The following is a 21440-nucleotide window of genomic DNA, read 5'->3' as shown; positions in this document are numbered from 1 at the left end:
ACCTCACAACCATCCCTGCAGCTGGTGTGGCATGTTGTGGAATACACTTCAGAGGCTAAACAATGAGAACACCACAAGGAAACCCCTCCCCCAGCTATGTAGGACTCTCCCAGATGCCAGGTTGACTGGGACTGATTTTTTTGCTCGAGAGAGGGTCACCTGCTCCACATACAGTGCAGTCGCTCAACAGTCAAGGGAGCAGGAGAGAATTCAGTTTGGCAGAATGATTATATTATTGTTTTCCCCACCATCGTTGGTCAAAGTAAACGATCCTGACTCCAGCTCCTTGACCGAGCTGTGGTGACCCCAGGCCACACCGACTCCCCTCGAGATGAGATTTTGGGCAGGGGGAGGGGCACCACCAGAGAAGTTTGTAAGGGTGTATAAGGCCAGGCATAGCCTCAGCTTTAAAATGTCCCGCTCTGCACATCAAGTTACCAGATTAAACAGCGCTCCCTGGGTGGCGTTCCCGGTCTTTTTTCACAGCCACGTGTGGAGTGAATGTTGTGATGTGCACCGGTATGAGGGGATATGTTGTGCGCCTCCATGCTAGTGCACTTAACAAAATTCATTCCGCACATGGACAGGCCGGGGCGGAGGGGTCTGGATGGTGGGAGATGGCTCAGGGCTGGAGCAGCATTGGGGTATAGGGGTGGTGTGAGGGCTGGGGGGCAGAGCTGAGGGATTTGGGGTTCAGGCTTCTACAGGGAGAAAGGACTCTCCCATCACTCTCACCACAGCTGCTCAAGGCCAGGAGACAGACACCTCTTTACAGCTGGGTCAGCTTCCATGGGATGGTGGGTGGGGCGCCTGTCCCCCCGCTGCAGCAGGTTCATGCTGGGGATGGACTGCAGCCAGCACCGCAGTTTCTTCAAGGAACTGGGGTCAGAATCACTCATCTCCTGCCTCTGCGGCAAGTCCAGAGCTGCCCTGTGTGGGGCCAGCAGACAGAGGTGCCTCCCCCCACGGCAGGTGGCAGGAGAGGCCTCTCCTATCACTGCAGCCCTGAGCCCCTGCACAGGGCAAAATAGGCAGGCACACAGCCTAGAGGGAACTTTGATGCCATGTATGGAGAGGACAGAAAAGAATGTGTCTGAAATGAGTACGGTAGCCCATAGTGAAGGGCATAGAGATAATACCCTGATAGTGGGAATCTACATTGATTCACACTGTCACCAGTCAGTTCTTTCACTAACCCTTCCTAGGGCAACTCACCATGCTCACCTCACATCACTGTCAAACACACACGCATCTTGGGCCACTACTCAAAGATAAGGGATGAGTAGGTGACTCTGTCGGATGTTCCAAACATTAAAAGCCTGTGCCAGAGTGGTAGCGTGTTATTTCTTCAGTAAATGAGGAATTTCCCTTGTACTGTCGAGTTGGGGCAGTGCGTACATTTAATCCTGACCAGGGGTTTGTTTCAAGTCCAATATCTCATCCATCAGGACAAGGAGTTGGAGGCTGTTAGAAAGCAAGGAATTCTTCACTTTTTCTAGTAGGACAGGGCACGTCTCTAACCATGACAGTTTGAGATTTCAAACGTTAAAATTATGTGTAAAACTGTACGTGGAAAACTTATTGGGCAACTCTCGGAGAGACTTCTAAATTCACTGGCCCTTGAAAAAAGGAAAAGTGACTAACCTCATTAGAAAATGCTGCATCTATGCTCAGCAGATATGGTGTGGTCACCTAGCGTAGGGTGTACAAAGTGAAATTCTTACTGAAATGTAGAGTTGTAAGTGTGTATTTTTTCTTTGGTGCCAGGCGTGACAGAGTACATCTAGTCATTGTTGTAACACCTTGCTACAAAGGGATCACAACTATAAGAAAGAGTCAGCATAATGTCATATGGCCCGTGTCTACACTAGCCAAAAACCCATCTTCTCATACGAATAAGGGGACTTCGAAGTAGGTGGGGTTCTTTCGAAAAGGAACCCCGTCTGGATGAGCCGCCCAGCGGCAAGCCGCATCAATTTCGAAGTGCTGCGGCGGCCCGCATGCTAATGAGGTGCTGAATATGTATTTCAGCGCTTCATTAGTAAACTTCAAAACGGCCATTTGCATGGCCTTTTCGAAGTTTTTGGATAGTGTAGACACGGCCATGGTGTGAGGTACAGAAAGAACGGAGCCATAGCTCATGGATAACTTTGTTACTAGTAACACAAAAACCACTTACTATGAACTTCCAACCCCTCCCCCAAAATATAACAGGAGAAATGAAGCCTCAACGGTGGCAGCTTGAATAATGCACACACTAAATCATCTGCCTCACCTGAGCTTAAAGCGCGCTGAACCTCTTCCATGGTTACTCCTGTGGAGAAAGTGGTGCTCTCTGTGGAGGCAGTCTCAACGGCAGAGTTGGCCGAAGTCACTGGAGATGTCTGTTTGATCGCTGGGCTTGATGAGAGGGACTCGGTGGGCATATCTTGAGTAGAGGCACTCTTTGTAGTGGGTGCTGCTGGGGATGTGTCAGTGCTTGGCAACTGGGTTGTGCGTGGATTTGTCACTGTGGTCTGTGTGGAAGAAGTTGATGATGACGAGGTATTAGCTGGGTGAGAAAAGGTGGTTGCTGGGGTTTCTGTGGAATGGGAAGCTGTCTCTGGAGCTGTTGTGGAAGGGCTGTCTGTCTCTGGAGCTGTTGTGGAAGGGCTGGCTGTAGGCAGAGCTGTTGTGGAAGGGCTGGGTGTCTCTGGAGCTGTTGCGGAAGGGCTGACTGTAGGTGGAGCTGTTGCAGAAGGGCTGACTGTAGGTGGAGCTGTTGTATTTGTCAGGTTGACAACTGGAGTTCTGGAGATGTGTTCTATGACTGTTGATCCTGACCCAGTGTTCAATGATGGTGATTGACTGGTGGTTGAAACATTTTCACTTTTTGTATGTGAGGCAAGATGTGTCGGGGTAGCTGACAACTCTTTTGTGGTTCCTGAGGAGACTGTGGTGCTGTGATGCTCCGTTGGTCCTGAGGTGACATTTTCACTGGTCACTGTTGTTGCCGATGATTGTAGCTTGTTTGCTGGTGTGGTGGCATGGACAGTGGCTTGAGTTGATTGTGATCCATTATTTCTCTCAGGAGAGCTGGAAGAGGTTATAACTGTTGAATGTGAAGAGTGAACATTCAATCCTGAGGAGAAGACGCACATGTTAACACTGGAATATCATGATGACAAACTGCCCCCGAGCACATAGCAACGAGTCCAGAATGAGCGGCCAGTCAGTCACTGTTTTACACTATACTTTGACAGGGATGTTTGCCTGAAGTAAAACAGCAGTTACCATTGAAATAGATGGTACAAATAAAAATCACGTGTAGAAATAAGAAACCCATTTGCTTCCTACTACACTCTAATTGGTGGCACTTATTCAAAAGGACACAATATACCCCAAACACAGTTGATAACAGGACAATAACGTGGCATTGAGCAGTAGCTTTGGGAGAACTTTGTTCACAGGTGTTGTATTGGGTTACACCGTAATATCCCTACATCCTAATCTGTATGTCACAGACCCTTACAAGCTCCTTCTATAGGACAATGACCTGTGTTCAATGGCTGCCAGTAACAACTCTGATGAAAGTTCAAGGGACCAAAGGAACTCAGAGCTGATTGAGATTTTAAAATTACAGCAGAAGAACGATTGCTTTCTCTTCTGACCAGCCCCTAACACAATGGATCGATTACCAGCAAACACCACGGCAAACATCATTTTCCACTGTCCAGGAGACAATGAGAAAATCTAGGAAGTCACATCATGTCTTCTGTTGACACACTAGCAGCCAGCAGACGAGGCCAAGGAGACCTCCTGTTGACAGTAACGAACAATGAGTCATTTTCCTGGTGTAGCCAGACCCTGAGGGGGAACCCTTGATCCTAAGTTAGATCCTGAGCCAGTGTAAGGTGCTGCAAGGCACTGCCTGGCACCATAGGCTGACTGAACAGCAGCTGTGTTTGGTTACAGAGTGCAGTATTTGGATTAATTTGCCCCGTTTTTATTCTGGGACCACCTTCCACTAGGACGTTTAGGCACCTTACTTTCCACAGCTGTTGGTCATCTTCAGGCAAGACGCTCTTTAAAATGAACCACAGTTGTATGGAATGAGGTAAAGATAGGTTTGGAAGGGTTTGGTTTTTACTGGTAAACGCCTGCACAGACTGAACCTCTTGCGACCTGACTCCTCCTGAACCAGGGAATTTGCTGGCCCCGCTCCTTGCTGCCAGCCCTGGGGCTCCAGCCCCCACCGCATCAGGGCTCTGCTCTTCCCTAGCCTGGCAATGCTCCTGCTCCCAGCCCGCCTGTTTTTCCTGAGTGCTCCAGTCCCAGAACACCTGCGGGGGCACCAATGATGTCAGACTAGGGGCACTGCTGGAAGAGGATAGCCCATATTAAAGAGCTGCAACCTGTAAAGGATTTCACAGTACACAAACTGACAAAAACATATTTGCACAGACCAAAATGTGCGCTGTCTCACCACCGCTGCTAGTGCACCAGGTTGAGCATTGCAGCTGGATTTAAGGATTCTTACTTTGTAGAGTCTGAGATGGGGTGTTGCGAATTTAACTGTTATCAAGCCTTAGACTTTTGAATCTCACACGTAATGTCCTTAAATAAGAGTCAGATTTCCACATGGTCTGACCGCCTCATAATTTTATACAAATATTTAAAAATAGAAACATTAACTACTAAATATTCTGCCCATTCTAATTCTGCTCCAGTAAACTTATACCTCTGTTAATTAAGATACATGAATGAGAAATAACTTGTTCCAAATGTAGGACAAAAGTATTGTGGTAGCATTAAGAAAGCTACCACCACGTTGGTTCTAGTCTCTCTGGAACACAGTCACTTACTCAGTCCAGCAAAATCAGAAAGCAGCAAATTATTTATTGAAATATTTCTTCCGGTTTCAAGTTTAAAAATAGAGACATTTTTCTCTGCCGCTTGCATTGTTTGCTCACTGCAGGTAAAGGAGGAGAGGCTTAGTTAAACTGAATGTTATCAATTTGACTTTCTAGGGACTACAGTATTTTTTTCCCCGCTGGAACATGGAGGATATGTCTACACAGCCAAAAGAAGCCACTGGCATTAGCACAGCATTAGCTGGGAGTTTAACACATCTGCCGTATGATGCTGGTGTGTTTCTGGTTGCACAAAGGCCAGTGTCACATACAAATCCAGATGGTATTTGGGTATGCTGGTTTGGCAGTATTTTTTGTTTGGCTCAGTGAGAGCACACCTATGAAAAAAGGCTATTGCTGTTGCCACTTTGGGACTGCGTGTTCGAAAGCGCCAGCTGTTAGGGAAGTCATGACCTCTGTGGGACTTCCCTCTATGCTAGCTGCAAAGTCACGCGGGAGAAGGGGAATGAAACAGGAATATGAGCCAGGCTGAAAAATATCTGAGAAGGCTATGCTGCCTGTGACACAACGATAAGCTCAAACCTATCAACAGTGCCACAGAAAGTCTCTGTTCAGGGGAATGCACGGATGTGGGGAAATACATGGGCTTATTCCTGGTGTGCCTCAGAAATGATTTAAACACACTTTTCTAGAGCATCTAATTTACCAGTACCCCCTCCTTTGGGCTCTCTGGCCGGCTGCTTCCTTAAGCAAACAGCACGTCAGCACCTGTATAGCAAACAATCGATACAGGACGTGTGGGGCACCTGGGAGTAACAACATAGGCTGAATCTTTCCTCCCTGCTCCACTTCCTGTTTCTTAGCAGAAAGATGAGTCAGTCTTTTTTTTTCCTTCTCAGCTGCAGATTTCAATTTTGTATCCTCATCTACTATAGGCCAGAGGTCAGCAGCCCTGGCACGGGTGCCAAGGGCGGCACGCAAGTCAAATTTCATCGGCACACAAGGTGGGAGTTCAGCCCCGCTCCTCATCCCCCGTGCAGCTGGGAGCTTGCTCAAAGCTGTACCGCCTGTGGGTTAACACAAGACCAGCTCATGCTACCAACCACCTAACGGGTAAAGCTCTGCCTCTTTATTTATTAGCGAAACTGTTGTAAGTTGGACTGTTGGTGGCTTTAAAAAATATCCCCAGCACTTGGGCCATCCATGGAGGTCAAAAGGTCAAAGTTCGGCACTCTGCCTCGGAAAGGTTGCTGACTCCAGTACTAGGCCAACTTCAGTGTTGACCAATGTCTACTGTCATCCTTTGTGTTAGTTTGGCTACAGGAAGAACATGCAGACGATACCCAACAGCAGCATAATTTGTATTCTTGTGGCATTTGTTTCTATTCACAGAGTAGATCTTCAAATGCTGAGGAGTCACATTCATTTGAGTATCCATAAGTGACACAATTCATTACAATACACGACAAGTCAGACAGTGTGTGGGAGGCTATTGCTAGCTTAAATTTCAGCATCCTTTACAACCTCCTCCTTTTCAGTTGCTCATTACAAATTCTTTGGGAGCAGAAATCTTTCCATGCAAAGTCTCATCCGAAGGTGAAACGCCTAAGCAGAGCTGGTTAGAGAAAACTTCCACGGTTTTGAAACGCTGACCAGAAATGACAGCAGGGGAACTGGGGAAATGGTCTAGAATGAACACACGGGTGGTTACTGCTGAGTCATTTTTCCAGCCAAATATGGAAAAGGTTGCAATGTTCAGCTCTCTCTCAGATAACTCAAGTGACAGAAGTTAGAAATATCAAACCTGTCTTGGCTTGATGATCTCATTTAGACTTGGAGCCAATTAGGTGGGAAGACGCACAGTAGAACAGTTCCAATGCGTGCAAAACCCATGGGACTTTCAGAGTTCCTCTCTGCTTAGAGGAGCACCATAAAAACCTACTACCCCAGGGCATCCCTGCTGAAGAGGTGTTGGCTTTGGGGTTGGGAGGCAGGTACGCTCTATCCTGCAATTCTTAGGCACCTGGGGTAGCATTCATACTACTTCGTTGTTAAGCATCCAGCAGTAGAGCGCCTCTGTATCTGTGCATGGCCATAGCCTGAACTCCTCTGTCCCTTTTGGGGATAGAGTTTCTGCTCTGTAGTTGTACATGACTACCACACTGGGAGGGCTCCTGGGGGAGAGAAGCTCTTTGTATTCCCCCACCAATGCCCCTGCTGAACACAGGCTGGCCCTACATCTCTCTGCTGGTTCACAAAAGTAGCTGTGTTGAGTAGTCGTGGATGAACCTGGAAATCTTGAGGTTCAGGCATTTGCAGAAGCTTTGTGGTGATCCCCAAACCAAACTCCTCTCTGGGCTCCAAGGAAGGGGCCCTAGAGCTCAGTGCATTTTATGGGAACATAAAATGTTGATGGCGAAGTCGCAGTGCACGTCTGTTACGAAGCTGTCTCTGAACCAGAGTTTGCATGTGTTGTGGTTTGGATGCAGCGGTCTGGAAGGCTGCCAGCTCAGGCTCCCACCCAAACCGTTCACCCAGCCCTTAACAATGTGCCTTTAGATACTGCAACCTGCGCAGCCAGATCTTCAGCTTTGCGGAATGGTAGGCAGGCAAAAGGCATTCTAGTGGGAATCCTGCGTTACCCCTGCTAAGGCAGGAATCCAGCAAAGCAAAGGGGAAGGGTGCTGTTCCCCCTGGGACAGCAACATGCACAGGTGTTCAAATGCTGGGCACCAAATGAAAGGGGTCAATACTCCCCTTTTTCCCCGTGTGTGTGTGTGTGTGTGTGTGTGTGTGTGTGTGTGTGTGTGTGTGTGTGTGTGTGTGTGTGTGTGTGTGTGTGTGTGTGTGTGTGTGTGTGTGTGTTTCTTTTAGTGCAAGTTTGTTCCTCATGAACCAGAGAGAGAGTCTGGTTGGAGACAGACTCCAACAGGGGGAATTAACCATCTCCATGCTACGGTTGCTTGTGGCACACTAATGAAAACAGTGTTTGTAGAGCCCAAGGGCTCTTGAAATACAGAAGTGCCTCGAGCTATGCCAGGGTTGCGTTCCCACACACCCTCACATAACTCGAATTTTGCAGAAGTTGGGGGGCTGTTTCCCCAGCAGAACCCACATTCTGCAGCTGGGGAATCAGCAGGAGCACCTGGAGCTCCTTTTGGACAGGTAAGTCCTGGGTGGAAGGGGGCAGTTGAGGAGGGTTAAGCCTGGCAGTGCATTGGAACCATGGGAGAGGGGTGGTGGGGGTTAAGCCTGGGGTGGGTTAGGGCGTGTGTGTGTGTGTAGAGCTGAGCCAGAGCTGCGTGTGCGGGGGGTTGAACTGGGGCAGAGGTCGGGGGTTTGAACTGGAGCTGCGCACAAGTGTGGTGAGTGGGCTGGGGGTGGGGGCGGGGTGAGCCAGAGCCAGGCGTGGGGCTGGGCCATGCGTGGGTGGTGAGCGAGGCTGGGGGTGGGGGGTTTGAACCAGGGCTGAGGGGGGAGCAAGATTTTGAGTTGCACTTAACTTACGTTAATGCAAGTTAAGCGCAACTCGAAATCGTGCATTTTGAGGCTTTACCGTACACAGAAAGCTTGCAATTAGGTAGGGCCCATTGAGGTGGAAAGTAGCATGTCTGTTCTTGGGTCCCCACCCACACAACTGTTATTTTGTGGTGAGGTCTGAAGCAGAAAGTCCCACAGGCTCTCTCATTTGAGGTGTCTACGGGAGACCGTGTGTCTCAGTGGACAAGCCACTGTGACCCTCAGGACTCAGGGGTAGGTAACCTGGGTTTTAATACCTGGGCAGGTCACCTCACCTCTCGTGCCTCAAGCACTCCATCAGTGAAATGGGGATATTTGCCTCTTTGTGAACTGCCTTGATGTCTGGATGAAAGGTACCGCAGGATTCTCTTCTCTCTATCCTCCACTCCTCCTCAGCTAGTCCTGCTTGACCGGTCTGCGCATGCTGTGCTACTGCCAGTCTGATCCATCATGCTATCTCCACCGAAACGGCGTCACATCGGGCTGGCAGGGCTCAAAAGCGTGAGGGCCTCTGCATTATTAGCTGTGCTGTATGCCTGCCGAATTCATTCGCAGTCCCCACCGGGTAAAGTTATTATCATAGAGTCATAGAACACTAGAACAGGAAGGGACCTCGAGAGGTCATTGAGTCCACTCCCCTAGCCTCATGGCAGGGCCAGGCACCGTCTGATCATCCCTGACAGATGCCTATGCAACCTGCTCTTAAACATCTCCAGTGATGGAGAACCCACAACCTCCCTAGGCAGCAGGGTGCGTGAGCTCTCCTCTCCCTATCCCGCTGTGAAAGTTCAGACTCTGAGTCTTTAAGCTTAACGGATGAACAAGAGTGGAGTGGTTTCAGGAGGGTAAAAAACAGAAGACAGCTAATCAGAGCACTCAGATTTATATGAAAACGGTGATGTGCAAACAAGCATGGACTCATTAAGTGGCATCTATTTTAAATCCTCAGCCTCATGCAAACAAAAGGCCACAGACTTATAATGGGGCTCGACTTGCTTTTTCTGGTTGATGCAGTTAAATGTAGAATGGATTTTACTAGGCACCAATTTTGAATTCCTCCTCCTTCCTGGAATGTGTGCTAGGTAGTTGCTCTTTAATGGTCTTCTACAAGCTAACGCTTCCTCTCGAAATTGCAAACACATGTATATGGGGGCCAAGGTTTCAAAATGGGTTGATTTTTTCCACAAGCTCCTAAGGGATTTAGGCACGAGTGCTATTGCAAATCATGACTTTGCGAGCCTAAATTCCTCTGCTGCTTCTGAAAAGCTCCCTGCCAAGTAAATGGCCTGATGCGCTGAACAACCTAATGGCTTTAACTCAAGGCAAGCTGCATGTGCAGAGACCTCTAAAAATCAGGCCGCTTATGGAGATGTCAAAACAGGGGTATTAGGCACCTGTTGTTAAAAGTGTTGCTTTGCCTGTGTGTGACAAAATATTTTCTTTCATTTCTAAAGCTGAAGTCCCAAAGGGCCTTTCATCTCCTGCCTGCCACATACACACACGACAGCTAATTTTGCCATCAGTGACCGGACAGAGGCCAGAAGCAGGAGAATCAGCTGAGGAGGATTTTAAATGAGTCCCGTCAATGGCCCAGGAGGAATGTGTTATGGCCGGACACAGGAAAAGGGTCTATGCTTTCCCCTGCTGGGGTGAGATTGAAAACTCCCTAGTCACATTGTGGAGGTGTAGCTCCGGCTGATGAGGTCCATTTGTGGCCTGTTGAGTTTCTAGTTTGCGGTGCTCAAGGGAACCCAAGGCCTGAAATAGTAAAGTCTGCTAGTTGGTCTGTTCCCAAAGGAAATCGCTACCGGGGAGCTCCCTGTGAGTGGATGGGACAATCTCCTGCTTTTTAACTTGACTTTCACCTTGGTGATGGATGCAGAAAGATGCACCAAGGTTGAGTTCCAGGAGGCAACAGGGAGCAAAGCGGACTCGTGACTGGAGAGGGTCCAGTGGAGGGCAACAGAAATTATTAGAGAGCTGGAGCACATGACTTACAAGTAGAGGCTGAAGGATTTAATCTTATTTAGTCTACAGAAGAGAAGAGTGAGGTGGGACTTGAGAGCAGCCTTCAACCACCTGAAGGGGGGTTCCAAAGAGGAAGAAAGAGGCTGTTCTCAGTGCTGGCAGATGACAGAACAAGGAGCAATAGCCTCAAAGTTGCGGTGGGGAGGTCTAGGTTAGATATTAGGAAAAACAGTTTCATTAGGGCAATGTCTAGACTGCAGGTTTCTGTCAGGAGACCGGAGGTCTCTCGACAGAAGTTTGCCACGTCGGGAGTGTTCCGACAACATCCCTGTACGCCTCGTTCCACGAGGAAGAAGGGATATCTCGGCAGAGGGGTTTTAACCTGACATTTGGCCCCATGTGGATGGGCCAAATGCTGGGCAAGCTTCCCCTGATGGAACTGTCAGCAAGACATACACAAATGCGGTGTGCATTTTGCGTATTTTTTGCCGACAGTTCTCGGCAAGCAAGACACAGCCTAGGGGAGCGGTGAAGCTCTGTAATGCGTTACCTAGGGACGTGGTGGCATCTTCTTCCCAAGAGGTCTTTAAGTCCTGCCTTGACAAAGCCCTGTCTGGGTTGGTTTAGTTGGGATTGATCCTGCTTTGAATAGGGGGTTGGACTCAATGGCCTCCTGAGGTCTCTTCCAATCTTATGATTCTACAGCACAAAACTCCCTAGAGCAATGCTCTCTTCTGGATTCTCAGCTTGCTGGTCTGAGAAGCCTATTTGGTGAGGGATGGGAAACAGGAGCTACCTAGGAAGACAGCATTTGATTACTAAGATTGGTTGTGCTCTTAGAGCTCTCCAGGTAGGTGCTCTTGAACCAAGACTGGCCACCCATCTAACACCTCCATAGTGTAGGTTCTATCGTCACCGAGATTTTTGTGGACCCCTTCCTCTCCTCAGGGTGGCCTCTCCTCTAGCTTGCGAGCCATGCAACATCCCTGTGTGAACTGCTGTGGTTGAATGAGAAAGAGGCATGCTGCTACATTCCTGTCTTTGATGTATAAGGGCTATTCCGATTTATAATAATGTGTGGCTAGTTAATCATGAATTTGAGTAAGTAATGATGGTGCTTCTTCCTAATTTTGTATTAAGGGAGAAAGAAGCTCCTGGCCTGTAGCTGCAGATCAATGCTCCTTCTAGTTAAGAGATTCCAGTGCTGCCCAGCTGATTAACAGAATGCCCACAGATGGTTTTGTTTCTGTAGGTGGAGCACAATCACCCCCTCTTGGTGCACGTGATGAAACTTGGATGGAAAAAAAGGGCACATGGATGGATAAGATTAGAGGGAACATTGCTGCAGATATGTACGTACAGCGAACACAGTTAGCAAGTGAAAACCGGCAGATGGACCTGCAAATAGGCAGTGCCACGGAGAAGTGGTTATGACGGAGGTCCGCTCGCTTTTCTTCAGCATAAGGAAACAGCTGAATAAAACTCTCCTATTGGCAAACCCGGAAGAATACTAGTAGCCAGGCGTCCTTTTTCCCCCGACACTGGCGGTGATGAAGAGTCCTGCAGAGTGTAAGATCTGCAAAAAGAAGCAGGGTCCTCCTGGGTTCTTGTCCAGTTCTAGAACTGAACATTCTGGCTTTTGAAATGTGAGTGAGTATTCATCCAGGGACAAATGGGAATCAATACTGGCTCTGGTCAACAGCTATAATTTAACAAAACGGCTTATTCCCCACAGTCACCTGCTTTCCCACTTTTGCTGAAACACAAAGGGTAAAAATTCATTACTAGAGAGCTCACATCACCCACTAATGAAAAATCATGTGCTGCCATAATTTCTTTATTTGTTAGACGCCAACTGTTTGTGCGGTGCAAATGGCAACTGCCCATACTCCTGTGATATTGGCAAACCTAACGAGTAAGTCAGTAACGTCCTATTGGAGCCACTGCTGGAGCTCTCTTTTCTGACCACACTGTTGCTCCCCTGGAATGCTGCGCTACATCCGCTGCAGACAAACCCTATGAAACACAGTCCTGTAGCAGTTTAAAGACTAACAAAATGATTTATTAGGTGATGAGCTCTTGCGGAACAGACCCACTTCTTCAGAATTTCCAGATCTAATAAATCATTTTGTTAGTCTTTGAAGGGCCACAGGACTGCTTTTTAGTTTTGTGACACTGCAGACTAACTCGGCGACCTCTCTGTGACTATTCACTGTGACATACATTAATCCAAGGGGCCAAAAACCAGCCGTAAGAACTTACTGCTGCACAGTGTTAATGTTGCACAAACATTGGTTCAGTGAATAGTGATCCTTTATAGAGAATCTCTTATTTTCAAATGAATCATTGCAACATCGTCTTCTTCCATAGGCAGGATTTGAGGTTATTAAAACAGATTGTTCCAACGTGCTTATTCAGGGTACAAGCGACTCTACTTTCAGGGAGAGACAGGCAGGCATACAGTTTTCGGCTCTGTTTCCTTTTCTAACACCGGGATGCTAATAACCCACTTCACAGCAGACATTGTTAGCAGCGATCTCCTGTGCTAAAAACTGCCGGGAGGCCGGCTGGCTGCGTTTGTGAGCAGCTTGTAAAGAACAGAATGCACAGCAATTTAATGACAGCGGGTCAAGGAAAAGGATGGGATGTGAAGTCTCACACTGCTTTCATGAAGTCTCCAGCAACTAAACAGAGGGAAGGGGATATTCTGAACAAATAGGTGTCCTGATACAGCAGAAGTATATGTTTTCACCAGATGTAGACATCGCGTATCTTAGAGACAGAAGGCATCGTCTGCACTCTGCAAATTGAGGTTGTAATTCACTGTGTTTGGTTTGCATTGGCTGGAGGTGTGCCTGGATCGAAGAGCTGCTGTAACATATTTGATCCAAAGTTGACCAGGAACCAGTTTCACTGAAAAAAGAATGAGAAGTCCTGTGGGACCTTAAAGACTAACAACTTTATTGGGAATATGTTTTCATGGGCTGGAGGCCGTTTTGTCAGTGGCTTCCAACCCACAAAAGCTTCTCCCCAAATAAACTTGTTAGTCTTCAAGGTGCCACGGGACTTCTCGTTGTTGTGCTGAAACAGACTAACGTAATTACCTCTCAGAATTTCTCTGTAGTTAGCTCTGGATTGGTTACAGCCTCCACACTCGCTTTGGAGGCTGGGTGGTAAGGCTTTTCACAAGGCAGGCTGGCACCTTCCCAAGCTCGCTAATGAAAAAGGCATTTTTATGAAAAGCAGAGGTGGAAAAAGTAACTCGAGTAAAAGTACTGTGGAGGGATGTACTTAAGTACACATTACAGGTGTTGCTCTGGAAAACACTTGAGTAAAAATACACACACATGCATGGGTGCACACATGCATAAACACACAGAGCTCACGTCTAAATTGTACTCAAGTATCCAGAAATGAAAGTAGCCTCACTTTTGCTCAAGTAAATGTTTGGGTACTTTTCCCACCTCTGGTTATAAGTGCTATTACAAATGCTCAGGGTAGTGATACGAGCTGTCTAAAGCCTCACGTGCAGACCTATCTCAGAGAGGCGATAGTAAGTGAGAAGGACCGTGGGTCATGCTCTGCTCCATCAGGGCTGGCACAGAACCAGAGCTGCAGCTGCTCCTCAGCAGCAGGGTGCAGTAAACAGGAGCACTGATTAACTTTGGTGCAGGTGGAGGAGGAGGAGCAGACAACAAATATTTCCAAAGCAAAAGGGAAAGTGAGTTGCGGGGGGCGGGGGGGAAGAGCATGATTGTTTTTTTCCTCCCTACAGACAAAACGAGACACTCGGCAAATCTCTGGAAAGCATCCCGTGTTGGGGGGGGGGGGGGGGGCGGCACCGTTGACTGCCCTCAGCCCCGCCCCTTCCAGGGCCCAGAGCCAGGCCCCCTTCCTACCTTACCCCGGGTCCCAGGGTGGCTGTCGGCCTTGTAGCTTGCGTTACACACTCAGCGTTGAGCACCCATTGATATCTGGCCCCTAGATGTTGCTCTTAACCAGGCTGGCTGATGCGCGGGAGGGGGCAGAGGGAGCAATTAGCAGTGGCGGACGGAGCTCTGGGCCCCTTTGAATCGCTGTGGAAGTGGTGCTGCACGTGGTTGTGGGAGGGGGGTGCCCAGCACCACAGTCTGGGCTGTGCTGAGGGCTGAATGTCCTAGGCCCCACCCCTTCCACCCTTGGCCCCGCCCCTTCCACTCCAGGCCCCGCCCCTTCCAGGGCACAGAGCCAGGCCGCCCTCCCACCTTGCCCTGCAGACCATGGTGGCTGCGGGTGCTTCTGCTCTTAATGCTGGAAATGCTGATTAGGTTTAACCTAAGGACCCTGTCTTGACGCTCGTGAGGTCCTCTCATTGTACACGTTGTATCATTTCAAAATAACACCTGTACATCCCACTTCCACCTTGCCAATGGCGGCACCTTTCCTAGCCACTTAAAGAGATTGCTGTGCCTTGACTGACCCGGCAGGAGGCACAGCAGCTGGTGTCACTGTCTCACTGAGCAGGCAATATCTCTTGAGAGCACAGCAGTATGATAAACAGATGCCAAACCTCACCCTGTCATAAAATGCTGACGCTGGCTGCTTCCAGCTTCCCCAGGAGTGCTGACAGAAATAAACTGGCGGGTGTGGCTTTCCCTAGATCACATCAGTCTGGATTATACACACAGACTGGCCAATCTGTGCTTGTCTGCTTCTAACCAGTGGGTCTGTTGCCTTAAATACTGAACTGCCTTCCTTCTGCTGGTGTAAGAATGGACGGTTTAGCTCCCAGCTGCCTCCTACGTATGCAAGTTACCACAGATGTAGGCGACTGGTGCCCGCTGGCCTCTGTTCTGTGCATTTGCTGCCCAATGAATGCCTGAGACTTGAGGTAGGAGCCAGATGCTGATGAATGCTCAGATCACTCCATCACAAGTCGGGTGTTCTCTCTGATGGCACTAGCTAATAGCCAAGGGAGTGTGTCAGACTCTCCACTTTGTTTCACACCCCTAGCCCTCATGGCTGCAGAGGGCAGCTTGAAAACGTGACTGGAGTGTGTCCTAAAAGTGCCAATCGAATAGGAAAAAAATCCGTATTGAAAAAAACCCAACAAAACCTTCAGCATTATTTTTTCCTCCATCTTAGGGTTTTGTGCAGCTTGATTCACAGTTTGAGCGTGCTTGGGGTGTAACTGCTTGGCTGGACGGGGGAGGGAGACACACAGGCCCAAGGTCCGGCTTTTCCAAATCTTAAGGGACACCTTGGCTGACCAGCCACAGCCCCTATCCATATAGTCACTTCAGATCCACTGAATCTTCTACAGTTGATTGGAAGTGCGTGTAGTGAGAAAAATATTACTACTGTGTCACATGCCTCCACAAGGGACTGTCCATTTCTCAGGCTTCTTAAAGATCCTTGTCTTAGGCCTAGTCAACAGAGTTCTGACCCGCTGGGAGGGCGTAAATTCCTTCTGAACAGAGTTAGTCAGAGTTTAAGGCCAGACGGGACCAACAGATCACAGCTGATCTCCTGTATAGCACAGGCTGCCAAAGTATGAAAATAAGACCTCGGCATGTCAGTGGCCAAGGAAGCCACACTGCGATACCTACACACACTTGCTGATAGCTACCCTGGTGGGGATGTGTACTGTCACACAATTTTGTATGTTCACTTACTACTCCTGCAAGTAGAAAAAAAAAATAAAAAAAATAAGCAGTCATGTAGCACTTTAAAGACTGACAAAATAATTTATTAGATGAGCTTTCGTGGGACAGACCCATGTGGGTTTGTCCCAGTAAAGCTCATCACCTAATAAATTATTTTGTTAGTTTTTAAAGGTCTACATGACTGCTTTTTTGTTTTGATAGAATATGGACTGAAGTGGCTATCTCTCTGTCACTGCTCTTGCAGGTGGCACTTGGTAGGAGATGAGGCTAGGCGAGTAGCACCCTGAGTTTTGCATCAGGCTTCAAACAGGGAACTTTTACTGCCACTTTTTTTTTTTAAATGCTAAATTAAAATTTTTCACATTCTCTTAATTGGTAATGGCTGGCAGCAGTGTCTTGATCAGTCATGAAGAAGGAATAATAAAATCAAGTTGCCGAATACCTCTAAAGTTATCTGTCACATGCTTATTCTCCCCTGTAGTTTATGAAAATTATACGTAAAAGAGACCTGAGAACAAAGAACTGTAGCAAACAGGTGAAGGCAAAGCTGCTGGGCTCTGGTCAGAAGATGATCAACTCTGGCCTGAGATAAGAATGACTGGTTAGGGTAGGAATGTGCATGTAACAAGTTTTATTGTCTTAGAACTGAGCTGGCATTTTTTGTTTATTTTCACTTACGTACTTACTTTGATCAGTCTGTTTTCACTTGACACCACCTAAATCCTACTTTTTATGCTTAATGAAAACACTTTTGTTTATGATTCAGCTCAGTGTAAAGAAGTATTACAAGGTGAGGTGGGGTGGAGACAGCAATCACCGTGCATGTCTCTCTTTCATTTACAAAGAGGGCAGACCTTGTGAGCTTTCTCTGCGTAAAACTTTTAAACAGTGTTAAGATGGATTTATTTGGGGGTTGGGTTCCTGGGTGTTCTCAAAAACCTTATAGCTGAGTCCTCCTGGAGCTGATCTGGTTCAGTGTCTGTCTTCCTGTGCAGGGGAGCAGTAACCCCAACTCTGTGCCTTGGCTGTGGGGAGGGGGGAGACCAGAGCTTCTGGCCCAGAAAGACAGGGTAGTGGGGAGCCACAGAGAGCAAGAAGGTGGAAGTCAGTGGCTTGATCAGCACATCAGCTGACAACCTCAAGAGGACTTCACAGTATCTTTCTACAGAAATGGTTTTTAAGACTTAAAAACAAGTAGGCTTGGCCAAGAGGAATTAGGCACCTGAGAACTTTTGGTGGGAGCTGGGCATCTAATTCCCTTAGGTCAACTTAAAACAAAAAAACAAAAACAAAACCCAAACCCAGCCACAACTGTACTCTGACTCTGGAATGGGAAATGTAGTTGGCAAGGCATTGCAACTGGATAGACAAGCAGCGATGGAGTAAGAGGATTCTAATACAGCATGCACATCAGCCTAAGAACAGCTACTTCTTGCCAACAACGACTGACAGCTTGATGCAGGCTGGAAATGCAGACTATTAGGCTCCTTTTCTATGTCCTCTCCTCTGCTGGAAATACAGTGACATCAGTCACGAAAATTGATGCTTGCACCCCTGCTGACAAATGACGATGCTCTCGGCGCATACACGCATAGGTAATCAAACTGCACCCACCTACACTTCTACTCTCCTTTCTAACTTGTCTTCATGCGAGCGAGTGCAGCTTCATGCTGCCCTGTCCCTAGGTGAGTTGAATTAATTATTTTCACAAATGTTAATGGAATTTCACGTAGCCCTGGTCCGTGTTTGAAAATTAGGGTTACGTAAGACAGCTTACATTGCCCTAATGCTAACACGTGGTTCCCACAGGTGTAACTCACCTACTATGGCCAACCTAACTCCACGTCTGTGAGAGGCACAGTGCTTAGGTCGACGTAGGCCAGTTGACCCTGGGTCAGTGCAGACACTGCGTTGCTTACACTGGGGGAGGGGAGGAATCTGTTTTGGGTGGGGGCCAACTGATAAACAGAAATAAAAGGCGGACACTCACCACACTCAGGGCTCCAGGGTTTCCCTTGCACTCCAGCAACATGCAGGGGGAGAGGCCCCAAGGCTCAGCTCCCCCCTGGACTGGATTAACTCTTCTAGGGTGATGGAGGGGTCTGGACAGGAGGGCAGTCTGGAAGGCGGGTGGTGGCTGGGCAGGAGGGGCAGGAGATGGGGACACTTACCTGGCCCAGCTCGGGGGAGGGGGGTGGCGCAGGTGGTTCCATGCCACCCTGCAATCTGGTACAGAGCTGCGTCCTTCTTCCACCATGCAGAGCCAATGGGTCAGATGCAGCCCATAGCTTGCCTTTAGTCTAGCCTGCAAAGCTCACCCCCACCCCCGCCAACCCCAGCAGCTGGGGCCCGGCCATGGTGTCCAGCCACGCTGGGGGCGCTGAACCTTGGTGATGCCCCACATGTGGCTGAAGCACCAGCACTGGCTCACCCTGCTGCGGTTGGGAGCGGGGCGTACCTCACAGGCTAGATCAAGGCAAGGCATGGCTGGATCTGACCTGCAGGCCACTGGTTCCCCACCCTGCTGTCAGAAGCCGCCCCATAATGCCCCACTCAGAGTTAAATCGGTGCAAGATCTCCTGGTGAGGAAGTGTAGTGCCAACAAAAGGAGTGTAGTGTGGCTATGCAAAAGTAATTTAATTCCTGGGGCAAGGGGATATCAGCGTAACTTGGGTTGCCTTAAGTTTGCTGTGTCGTCTTAGCTTTCTAGTCTGATTTGCTCTCTCTCTCTTTTGCATTACTTCTGAAGATTCCATGCCGATTGGAAATAAAGCTTTATGACCTGGAGTTAAAACCCCTGTGGAAAATGACCCAGTATAATAGCGTGCGAGTATCTGGCTCCAGAGTGGTACAAATCGCACATAATGGGAACCCTGCCACAGCAAACAAGCTCCCCGTGATAAGCCAATGACCCACATTTAATTTGTTTCACTTCGTGACCAGGTGACGTACGAGTACAGCTGTGGGGGTAAAACAGTTTTCTTGAACGTAACACCCCTTCTTCTGCCTGTGAATTGACTGTGATGATGCTGTTTCCAGGCCGGAAGAGTTCTGAATCTGTTCGAAGGTTTGTCTGCTTCACAAACAGAAGCTGGTCCAAGCAAAGACAGTCCACCTCCCACCTTACCTCCGATTTTCACCCAACCCCAAGCTCCTTCAGCCAACTTTCCCTCCTACATGGAGGCAAGGCAATGCAGCTAAACTAAGCAAGTGGGAAGGCATTTGATTGTGGTGAGAGTACCTCCCCTTCTTAGGGAGGCATCTGCTGTGACTGCTTTGTCTATTTGCAGCATGGGGCCCACAGGTCACCAGTCAGTGCATTCAGGAAACGGTATTTGGGGAAAGTTAGGCTCTTCCAGCCAGGCAAGCAACCAGATGAAGGAGGTGCTGGAGAGCACCTTCTCAAAGCACCCTCCTTCGGTCGACAGTGCGTGCTGAGGAGACAGGCGACCTGCTCTGTCTGGGCAGTTTCACAGCATGGTTAGAGCACCCTGAGGGTTGGTCAGCTGGCGCCACTCCAGTCCCTGGGGCACAGCGAATACAGCCCGATTCCGTAACCCACCTGGGCACAACTACCTGAGCAGAGGCTCTTCATACCCCATCTCACTCCCAAGGCACTGCTTTTTCCAGCCCTGTGAAACCGACCTTCTAATGGGTGTTTCCCATCCCAGCAGACGTAATGCGAGAAGTACTGAGGTGGGCGGGCCCTCAGCAACGCCTGCTCACGAGCCTTCCTGTACGCAACTCTGGTCTGTCCCCTCCGAAGCGCCTACCGCTGTGCTCTGCGGAAGGGCAGGTCGGACTGGATTGCGTAGCTCTCCGCTGACAACACAGGATACGAGACCTGACGTTGTGCGGACACTTCCTGCGAGACTGGGTGCATTAGAGAAACAATTTCATTGAACTGGTGTGCTGAAAACAGATGTGGATGAATCTAGGCTGACTAATCCAGGTCAAGAGCCTTCTGCACATGAATAGCTAGGAAGATACTCAGTTACGCTAGGAGAACAGCCTCTGAAAGTGCACAGAGGTGTGACAGAAACGATAGCTCAGCTCAACCTCTGGTTCACTAGTGCCTCTCTCTAAACAGCAGCCACATGGCCTTTCCTACCTGGTGTTAATTGAGGTGGGTAAAAAAATCAGTCCAGTCATACCCCGAGATAACCCGAATGGGTGTATGAGAATTCACGTTTACGAGGAGTTTGATTTAAAACCTCTACCTCGTCTTACGAGGCATTTCCTCGAATTTATGAGGACTGATTTCAATTTCGTGCCCCTGCAGTGGGAGAAAGGCTGCGGCTCCAGGCAACGGCTGCCCGCAGCTGCATGCTGCCCGGTGGCTGTTTCCTGGAGCCCCCGGCCCAGCCTTTACCTGTGGCTGGTGTGGGTCTCCGCCTTGGTGCTCCAGCAGCGGCGCACCCTGACCCAGCCAACGGCTGCAGGCTCCCAGGTGCACCCGCGAGACGTGGCTGCTGGGCACGCAGCCCATCCCGGCCCCGCCCCTGCCGCTCGCTCCCCAGGCAGCTAGTGGCCGCCCCTGCCCGCCCTGCGCAGCTGCGCCTTGGGCACCACTTGCCACCTGTGGCGTTCCTTTGCATTTAGCGCCTTGGCTGCTGCCGGCGGGGCCTCTCTGCCACGCAGCCCCGCATGAGTGAGGCATCACCCCCTTGCCAACTGGGGGCCTCCTGTGCCTGCCTAGCTCCCTGCGCGGCCAGCCCCTGACCCTGCCCCCTCCCCATTTAACCTAGGCTGCGCTCAGGCCAGGCTGCCTCCCCATGCCCTGCTCTGCCCTGCCTGCCCCCTTGCACCGGCCCCGTTTCTGCAGCCATGGGCAGCTACCTGGCTTTGTGCCCCCCCCCAGGTGCTCTTCCATTTCCGTTCCCCTGTCTCTGCAGGTAAACAGACATATTGTAGAGTAATTAATGAAGGGAAAATGCCTTGGTAGGTTGTGTTATGATAACTAATGTTAACTTTTGAAGTAATTGTGTTCATTTTAATGGGATTTGGTGGTGTTTTAGTGTAAATGGGTGTAAATTTTGGGGCTCAGGAACGCATGAATTTTTTTTCTCATTGAAATTAGTTACATTTTACATTAATACATTTTCGACATACAAGAATTCGCCCTAAGAGGAGTTTTTCAGGAACCAATTACCCTCGTCAGATGGGGGAAGACTGTATTTGTTTTTAATTTACAGCTTCATTTTTATGATGACACCTCGGGCTCTCAGAAAGAAGCTAACCAATGCCTTAAGCATGGTTCAGCTGTAACAAGCTTTCATGCATCACTCAAAATGAGTGTCAGTCTCATTAGCCAGACTCCTACTGGGGTGGGATACTGTTTTGTATCATTTGCTAGGTGAGAACTCAGCCAGGCTTGGATTTCAACAAGCAAAGTGACCCTTTCACAGCCCTGTGTAAAACGAAGCCAGTGAAATCACTGAGATTCATAGAGCAA

At 49.0% G+C, this 21440-nt stretch overlaps 1 protein-coding gene across 1 annotated transcript in view; it reads right to left on the bottom strand.

Moving 5' to 3' along the window:
• Positions 1-21440, bottom strand: part of PARM1 (prostate androgen-regulated mucin-like protein 1) — a 49113-nt gene that overhangs the window by 12415 nt on the left and 15258 nt on the right. The window contains exon 2 of the mRNA XM_074993805.1: positions 2276-3121. Coding sequence (XP_074849906.1) covers positions 2276-3121 — 846 coding nt within the window. The remainder of the gene's footprint in view (positions 1-2275; positions 3122-21440) is intronic.

This window comes from Carettochelys insculpta, chromosome 4, assembly GCF_033958435.1.
Source record: "Carettochelys insculpta isolate YL-2023 chromosome 4, ASM3395843v1, whole genome shotgun sequence".
NCBI classification, from domain to species: domain Eukaryota; kingdom Metazoa; phylum Chordata; order Testudines; family Carettochelyidae; genus Carettochelys; species Carettochelys insculpta.
Note: the sequence above shows the minus strand (reverse complement) of the source record. Positions and strands in the feature narration are given on the sequence as shown.